The 9,666-nt window shown below is 39.9% G+C and overlaps 1 protein-coding gene and 1 long non-coding RNA gene across 2 annotated transcripts in view; one reads left to right on the top strand and one right to left on the bottom strand.

Moving 5' to 3' along the window:
• Nucleotides 1–7,822: 7,822 nt before the first annotated feature.
• Nucleotides 7,823–9,082, bottom strand: LOC116099689. The gene is made up of 2 exons (XR_004122347.1): nt 8,967–9,082; nt 7,823–8,361 (listed from the first exon to the last, which is right to left on the bottom strand). It is a non-coding gene; the product is annotated as an uncharacterized LOC116099689 (long non-coding RNA).
• A 166-nt stretch (nt 9,083–9,248) lies between these two features.
• Smim10l1 (small integral membrane protein 10 like 1) overlaps nt 9,249–9,666 on the top strand; it is a 2,594-nt gene continuing 2,176 nt past the window's right edge. The window contains 1 exon segment of the mRNA XM_031383624.1: nt 9,249–9,464. Coding sequence (XP_031239484.1) covers nt 9,273–9,464 — 192 coding nt within the window. The 5' untranslated portion in view covers nt 9,249–9,272.

Below are 9,666 nucleotides of genomic sequence, written 5' to 3' on the forward strand. Positions count from 1 at the left end.
GAGGAGGAGGAGGAGGAGGAGGAGGAGGAAGAGGAGGAAAGAAAATAAAGGAATCTGCTTGCTACCTAGATTTTATAATGCTAAATGGCATTCTGCATATAAAATAAATAATAAGAAAATGAAATGATAGTATCAAAATTCACAGTTGAAAATATGTGAAATTTTATTAAACTCCTTTGCATGCTTAAAACTGACATATTGTGATAAATGCCATCTACTTGGTAAACTTGAAACCTAAAAATTAAAATACAACCAAAAAAATCATGTTTTTATGCAGATATCATGATGTTGTCATATTACCAACCTTCACATAATCATTCATTTATTAATCTATTCATTAATTCAGTAAAGATATTTTGAAAGCTATTTTGTTTTCAATTTTATGTGGTACAAATAATCAGCCGATGGAACTGACACTATTTCCTCTTCCCAACATGCTTCTGATGAATTAGAGATGAGTGGCAAACATGGAGAGTTATTGAAATGGTGTGTCTTTACCTTTTGATAGTAGTAGTAGCAGTAGTAGTAGTAATAATAATAATAATAATAATAATAATAATAATAATAATAATAAACCACAGCATCCAAATTTAAAGAGTCAGAAGCTATACTTTGCAGTCTATTCCTGTGGAATATGAAAATGAAATTTTGTCATCATTTATGTGGAGACACATCTTCCTGTGCTTCTTGCACAGGAAGTGAATTAATCAAAGAGCACAAAGCAGGAATGCAGTTCAGAGTGTGTATAGTGTCTACATGAGGACAGTCATACATGAAAAGCTGTCAAGGTTCTGTCATACAAGAAAAGCTGTCAGGTTCTTCATTTTCATCTTTCCAGTTATGCCACAGACTGGGTTCGTTGTGGGGACCTCTTGTTCTGCGAGATGAGAGTTCTGATCAGGTGTGCAAAAAATTCAGCAACAAGTGACAGACAGATTCGACACAAGGAAGTGCTGAGTCTGACTGTATTTCTTAAAAATGCCATGAGGTTTTTACAGTCATTGCAAAAGAGAAATGAGAAATCTAGCAGCTCAGCAGTTGAGGTACATCTAAGGCCACCTGAAACACACTGGGTCTAGAGTAGCCACTTCTCCTGGACAGGCATTGCATCCACTGGGCCCAAGAGGTCTGGACCTGGGGGGCTGCAGACTGCATGAGGCTTGAAGCTTGAATCTGAATGAATGAATCTAAGTCTAAGTCCTAGTCTATCTAAGTTCTAGATCCAGTCTAAGTGCCCCTGCACAAAGTGAAAACTAGGCTTATGTGGTATACAGAAAACAGGGCAAATGACAAAAGTCATGTAGGCAGGTGACAGTCACATCAAGGTCAGTAAGATCACATAGGTAAGTGATGGTTACATCAAGGTTGGTAAGATCAGGTATCCAGGTGTGAAGTGGAAGAGCAGTGGTGCCCTCCCTGCTGGGGCTATTTTGGTATTACCATGTTAATTCTTTGGGTCTGCAGAAGGCAAGCACCAGGAAGTTCCAATCTAGCAGTTCCTGCTAATGCCCTTAAGTGAGGGAAGCCCTTTGATTACTCTCTGGTATGTAAAACAGTTCTGTCTTCTGTGGGACTGCCCTGAGAAGTCGAACTGTGTTAACAGTAAGCAATGGAGACTGACCTCTGTTGCTAACTCTGAGGACATCCTATCTGATAAAGCAGCTTCCTTGTGAGAAATTTCAAGCTAAGGACAGCTAGGTAATAAATTAGGATATGCTGGAATGCTGTGCTGGTCAGGAAACAATGCCCAATCTTAAGTTTTAGCCATTTACGAATCATTTCTTGGGGATCCTTTGTGCCTGAATAAGGAGTGTTGACAACTGGAAAGACTAATCTGGAACACGTCTGAGTTAGGAGATGCCAATGACTGACTGAATACCCAGGAGGCACAAACTCCCTTTGAAGTCATAATGCCTCTTGTCCTTAATCAGGAATTTACCCTTGATATTACAGACTTTACTGGAGGAGATGAGTGGGTGTGGCACAGTTATATCACTTTCATACTCACCTGAATAGTGATAAAAATCACCTGATAAAAATCAAAATTTGTTAGAGCATCTCTCCAATATATAACAAGGACATATGGTGCACTCTGTTCACAGCTGCCTTATTTACAATAGCTAGAAGCTGGAAAGAACCCAGATGTCCTTCAACAGAGAAATGGATACAGAAAATGTGGTACATTTACAGCATGCAGTACTACTCAGCTATTAAAAACAATGAATTCATGAATTTCTTAGGCAAATGGATGGAACTAGAAAATATCATCCTGAATGAAATAACCCAGCTACAAAAGAACACACATGGTATGCACTCATTGATAAGTGCATATGAGCCTAAAAGCTCTGAATACCCAAAATACAATTCACAGACCAAGTAAAGCTCAAGAAGGAAAACCAAAGAGTTGATGTTTCAGTCCTTCTAAGAAGGGAGAACAAAATATTCATGGGAGGAAATACAGAGACAAAGTACAGATCATAGACTGAAGGAAAGACCATCCAGAGACAGCCCCACCTGGGGATCCATCCCATATACAGTCACCAAACCCAGACACTACTGTGGATGCCAAGAAGTGCTTGTTGACAGAAGCCTGATATAGCTGTCTCCAGAGAGGCTCTTTCAGAGCCCAGCAAATACAGAAGTAGATGCTCGCAGCCATCCATTGGACTGAACATGACTTCCCCAATTGAAGAATTAGAGAAAGGACTGAATGACCTGAAGGGGTTTGCAACCCATAGGGAGAACAACAATATTAACCAACCAGACTCCCCAGAGCTTTCAGGAACTAAACCACCAACCAAAGAGAACACATGGAGGATCCCATGGCTCCAGCCACATATGTAGCAGAGGATGGCCTTGTTGGACTGCAGTTGGAGGAGAGGCCATTGGTTCTGGGAGAGCTCCGTGCCCCAGTGTAGGGGAATGCAAGTGCAGTGTGGGGAGGATGGAGTGTGTGGGAGGGTAGGTGAGGACCTTCATAGAAGCAGGAGAAGGAGAATGGGATAAGGGGTTTCTGGAGGGAAAACCAGGAAATGGGATAACATTTGAAATGTAAATAAATAAAATATCCAATAAAAAAAGAAATTTTAAAAAATCAAAACTAGTAACACTTGTGTGTATGCATGTGGTATATGCACACTTGTGTAAGGGTGCAAATATCCCACAAGTCAAACCTTGTGACAAATGAGAATGTCTAGTGTTATCTGTCGAGTTGTCCTATTTCCATGAGATAGAAGCTCTCATTGAGCTGGAACAAAACTGGTGGCCAGCAAGCCCCAGTGATCCTCCTTTCTCTTCCTCCCATTCCCACAATCCAGCAATGGTATTGAAGATACACATTATCATGCCTTGCTTTTTATGAATTTTGTGGATTTGAACTTAGATCCCCATGGTAGTGCAGGTGCTCTTACCAACTAAGTTATGTTCCATGTCTTCTCTTTTAGTATATGAACTTTACATGTGCGTTTGAATTGTGGCTATATAGTGAAATTATTTATTCTTTATAACTGTGTCCAAGTTTAAGCAAACAGCACCACAGTGTGTTACTAGGTGAACTACACCCATCTTTCTACAAGCAGTATATTTTTATAGTTGCTCGAATTAACTCTTGTTCATATACTCTATGTTCCTTCCACTGACCAATGGACTTTTCATTTGATGTTTAATAGAAGCTTTTGCTACCATGAAAATAAGGATATATTCTGTTTCAACAGTTGTAATTACCTTTCTTCAATATCTCCATTATTTATGTTAAGCAACTTAATTTTTTTCTTAAGAATATTATAGATTCAATACATAGTTTTTCAGAGTGTTTTCTTGAGAACCCAGGGAAGCCAATGATCCTTCAGCAGCTAATAATTACGTGTACCTATGTTTGACAGTGTGTAATACTGTACTATATACAGCCATATACATTCTCCATGATAGAATTATTTAGTATCTCAAATGTGTCTCTGTAATCAAGATTCACAACATCTTTCATGCCCTTCAGAATTTTTAGCCCATTAGTAATGTTTGCCAAAATATTCCTCATGTTTAGAGCTTTGATAAAGTTACTGTTTTTGTCCATTCAATTTTAAAATAATTATTTTCTCCAATAATTTGTTATTCACTTTACTTCTAGATCATAAGCCCCCTCCTCTCCTCCCAGTCCCACTCTTCCAAGTCCCTCCATCTTCCCCTCTCCTTCACCTCAGAGAAGGGGGAGCCTCTGTTGGGTATACCCACACTGAGTCTTCTAGTCCCAGCAGGACTAGGCACATCCTCTCCCACTGAGGCCCAACCAGGCAGTTTAAGTAGGGAGGAGACAATCCAATAACAGGGAACAGAGACAGAGTCAGCCCTCACTCCATTTGTTAGGAGTCCCACATGAAGACAGAGCTGAACATTTGCTACAAAGGTGGAGGGTGGGGGCTATGCCCAGTCCCTGCATGTTCTTTGTTTGGTGACCCAGTCTCTGTGAACCCCATGAGTTCAAGTCAGTTGACACAATAGATCTTCTTTTGGTGACCTTGACACCTCTGGCTTGTTCAGTTGTATCCCCCCACTGTTCCACAAGACTCTCCGAGCTCCACCTGATGTTTGGCTATGGGTCTCTGCATCTGCCTCCATCTACTTCTAAGCCTCCAAGAAGCCTCTGAGGAGACAATTATGGTAGGTTCCTGTCTACAAGCATCACAGACTATCATCAATAGTGTCATGGGTGGACTCTCTCACATGGGATGGATCTTAAGCTGGAGCAGTCATTTGCTGGCTGTTCCCACAGTCTCTGCTCCATCTTTACCTCTGTATGTTTTGTAGGTAAAACAGTTATTATTGTGACAGACTTATTTATACAGATCATACACTTTCAAGGAAAACACCAAACATATTAAATTGCAAGGAACTGTTTCTTCAATAAATGACACTGAAAAACCTAATCACAATATTGTAAAAATTAACATCAATTTAAATTCCACTCCCCAAAAATGGTAACTTAAGTTGCTCATAATCCTAATTACAAAAAAGTAATAATAATTCTAAACAAGTGAGAAAATATTCTTATACCTTTTATAACCTTCTGATAGGCAAATTTTCTAAGGCAAACTTGTGGTAATCTTCCTACCTCGGCCTCCCAAGTTACAGGTATGTCCACTATGCCAAGTTTCTATAAGATATTTATGGCCTTCTTTGTTGAGTTTCTTGATCAGTATATGTTGACAGAATTTTTCTACATTATTGCATGAACCTGATCTTCCTTCCTTTGGATTTCTCTCTAGGCCTTTTATCTACAGAACCTTTATCATCAAGTTATATTAGCTTTTGATTAAGGACTTTCTACAGGTATTGGTTGATTTTTTCATATTGTCTTTATGTCCTCTGATACAATTTATTATATTTACTTATGCTGAGCCACCCCTACACCTTCAGGATAAACCCAATTTGGTAGTGGTTTGTGATCTTTTTTGATATATTAAATATCATTTGTAAGTATTTTAGTACCTATGTTAATCACAGCTAATGCTCTGCAATTTCCTTATTTGGTATGCCTTGCTCTGGTTTGATATTAGAACAATACTGACTTCTTAGAAGTTTGAAATTCCTCTGTTTCTTCCCCCACCCCTTTTTGCTCATTTTAAGAAAAACAATTCAAGAAGTACTTGTCGTAATTCCTTTTTGAATATCCAATGTAATTTTTATATGAATCCATCTGGACTGGGCTTGTTTTAGTCAGAAAACGTACTGTTTCAATCTCCTTGCTCATTATTCGTCTATTTGCACTGCTGTTTCATTCTTGATTCAACTTGGTTTCTATGAATCTAGAAATTCTTTAATTCCTTTTGGATTTCTAACTCAGTGGAGTTTAGGCATTTATTCTCTTAAAATGTGATTTTAACGCTTCTCTACTCAGTTAATTTCCTCCTCCTCATTAGCTAAAAGTCTATCTTGCTAAGAAGAACCAGATCTTAAGAGTCCTTGATTTCTCCATACTGTTCCATTGTGAGGCTATACTGTAACTACCGATCTCTCTGCACTTATGGGTATTTGGACTGTTTATTTTTTCAGTTACTGTGAGACTACTATAAGTCGTCTTCTGAATGTTGTTTGATACACTCACATTAAGTATCCTCTCAGGAAAATAATTTCCAAGACACTGAATATGGTATTCAATTATTTCCTCCAAGGCAATGAAAGATTCAACACTTTTATTTTTTTAAAAAAAATACCCCTTTGACCTTGTTGTGGTAGGACATTAAATAAACACCCAGATGTCTTGAAATGAATGCTTGGTATTGGATATAGCAATAGTCTGAGGTGAGGCCTTGAGGTGACAGGAATAAGCAACACACTGAGACTCTGTCTCTTTTTGAAAAACAAAAATGTTGAAACCAAACTCTGCCCCTTAGAACCTTTTTTACAAGTAGATTTAGAAATTTATTTGGTTTTGTTCCTTTCTACACAATATTTTTGCCAGCTAACCAAGGTTTTCTGTCATGCCAAGTACCATGTAATTTTCCATTGCATCATTAGAGAAACATGACTCAAATTGCTTGTCCCCAGAATGACAAAGTGATCACAAAGGCAGAAGGATATTACTCTTTCCAAAAGTATAACATGGTGCTAGATATTTACAGTGAAGCAAATGTTATTTATAAAAAATTGATTTTATAATATAGACCCATAAATTGCTCAGTGCTGCCACAGCACCTAGTTACTGGTATCTACTTGAAAACATTTTCCTTTGAAATGATTTGACTAAATCTCTGCCAAAGTTTCCACTAAATATCAACCTGTTTCTGTATACAGCATGACTGAAAAGGTTGAATTCAAATAATTAGCATATAGGTATTCAGACAACTCATTTTTATTTTTTCTGGTCTATGCTCTTCAATCACCAGAATTCAACCCTTTCAATCAGAATAGATTTCTTTCTTAGTGGATTTACATTAGTAAATTCTCAAATAAATAATTTGGAATATGGTTCTCCATAGAAGTATTGTGGCTCACCTTAAACATTCTCAAATGATGGTCAAGCTAAACAAACCATTTTAAAGCAAGCTGTAGGCAGAATCAAAGTTAAAGAAACAAAAGATTGGGTAAAATCAAGAGAAGGCTATGATGTAGTATCTAGAAAAATGATTTTAATCATCTGCTACATTTGATCAGTTGTTGAAATGTACCTACCTGGCAAGAGGTGTGAAATAAGCTTTTAAGGATAAAGTTCAAGAGACAGAAGGCAAGCAAGAACCCTTTAAAATATCAGATTCCAATCTCTCTTGAGCACTAAGTGGGACTGAGATTTTTAAAGAATCTTCATCATTTTCTCCATGAGTAGGTCTTCACTGTGGCCACTTAACTAGTTAGTGAATGGCTGCTATATTCCCCACTTGCTGAAGGTAAAAGGCAGTTATTTTCATGGAATTAACAAGAGCAAGAACCAGTGGAAGCTAGGGATGGGTATGGTGCTGTAAGCATATGAGTGACAAATTTTTTGTTATTGTAAGTGGAAGATCCAGGCTCTTACTGACTTATTTAAGTCAATGTTGAACAGCTCCATGGATTCCAGTTTCATAATAAACCACACCTGTGCACTAAAACTATGTATATTCTCTATTTCTGAGTTGGTCACTCATCTTACAAACTACTCTTTAGTCTCTATTCTTTGTTTTTGGGACCAGTTTCTCTGCTGGTTTAGCATTGATACAATAGCAGAAAGGAAGCATAAATTGACACTCTTCTTGGAGTTTTCCAACTTTCACAATGCCTTATTTGTACCAGCTCTGTAAGTAGTTTGCTGGAAACAGAAGTGTTCTATGTATAAACAGATGACATGACTACTCCATGGTATGGGAAGATTTTATTGTAGATGTAATAGAATAGCCAGGGTCAACTGGAAGTGTTTAGAGCAAAGAGAAAAAGTAGACTAAACATGGCCAGCAGACTGGATTATGGCCAGGGCTATCTGTGAGAGAGGGGAGAATAACAGGGGATAGAGAATAAAGCATAGTTAGAATAACAATGGTTACAAAAGAGTAGCTGTACTGAGGGAGGGGCCAGAAGATGGGTACTGGGGCTTGGAAATGCATAAATCAGTGGAGGCTGAAGAAGCCTGGGGGCAAGAGACCTTGCTATGACTAGACAGAAGCCATAGGTATATGTTAGCAAGAGAACCACAAGTCCCCTTTGCCAAAGGTAAAGGAAATAAATGCTCCTTTTGGCAGATAGGAGCACACTTCATAAGTTCCTTAAGGAATGCTGTCCTTTATTTAGCCAGAAATCCTCCTGCAGTGCAAAGTGGAGTTCATTTTTGGAGAGACTGTCTGTTGAAGTTCAGGAAATTGAAGTGTTCTTTCAAGCTGACACTCTCAGAGCACAGGGATGCTTGGAATATATAACATATATATGCAAATCAGTGTCAGATATGGAAAAAAATTGACAATGACGTTTAAAAGTATACTGTATTCTGAAAGTCATGCTCAGAAACTAACATCCATGCACAATACATAAATGAGGCTAAACTGGGCCATTACTGAAACAAACAATGAAATGTGCATTACATAAATGCCAGAAATAAAGTGTGACTAATGGAGACTTGTATTTCTATAGGGTACTAAGAATATGAACATAAAAATTAGTATTCTGGTTCTTAAAGAGTCTACTTTAGGTTTTTGACTAGTGCATTTCCATGCAAAAAGCTGGATTCTATACCTAATCTTAACTTTCTGTGGGTTTATATTAAGTGGAAACACAAACATATAGATGCACACACATGCCCTGCGTGATTTTTTTGCTTAATTTGTGATTTGCAATCTAAATAGTCCTAATACACAGGTGAATTCATAACCTAATATGACTTTTTCAGTTATGGTGTGTTACAAATGCCGACTCTATGCCTGTATAAGCTTACATAAGGTGATCCCTTTGTGTCTTAAGTGTCTCAGGGAATGTTACAAGACTACGGAGCGGACACACTTATTTTCATCTACCTTTGATCCTTGCAGAATGTGTACTGAACGTTGGCTACATTACATCAGCTCACTGAGCTCTGCCCTTTAAAGGGGCAGCGGATCTCCGGGCTGCTGTCCCTAGCAGTTACATAACTGCCTGCAGCCGAACTTCCCCGGGAAGCTGACAGGAAGAGGCGGAGCTCACGCCGCCCCGCGCCACCGGGAAGGGAGCGGCTGCCGCTGGCGGTGGAGGCGGAAGCGGTGGCCGCTTCGCCCCGGCCACGGCTCGGTCTGGCTCGGGACTGCGCGGAGCTTCGGAGACCCTCGGCTTGGTGGGACAACGCCATGGCCCCCGCCGACGCCCCGTCCGCCCTGGCGCTGAGGGCTGTGGGCCCTGCGGCCGCCACCCCGTACGGTGTCTTCTGCAAGGGCCTCTCCCGCACCCTGCTCGCCTTCTTCGAGCTGGCCTGGCAGCTGCGCATGAACTTCCCCTACTTCTACATCGCGGGCTCCGTGATCCTCAACATCCGCTTGCAGGTACACATTTAGATCCTTCTGCGTTGCCCCGCCACCCGGGACCGCAAGATGGCCGCTTCCCAGGCCGCCCCGCGGCACCTTCAAGATGCGCGAGAAGAACGTGCAATCTCGCGACCTCAGGCTCGCTCCCGGGCAGTCGGCTCCCAGCCTCCCCTTCCTGGGCTTTGGAGGTGGGGAAGCTAGCTGGGTTAATTAAGAGCAA

This window comes from Mastomys coucha, unplaced genomic scaffold, assembly GCF_008632895.1.
Source record: "Mastomys coucha isolate ucsf_1 unplaced genomic scaffold, UCSF_Mcou_1 pScaffold20, whole genome shotgun sequence".
NCBI lineage: Eukaryota > Metazoa > Chordata > Mammalia > Rodentia > Muridae > Mastomys > Mastomys coucha.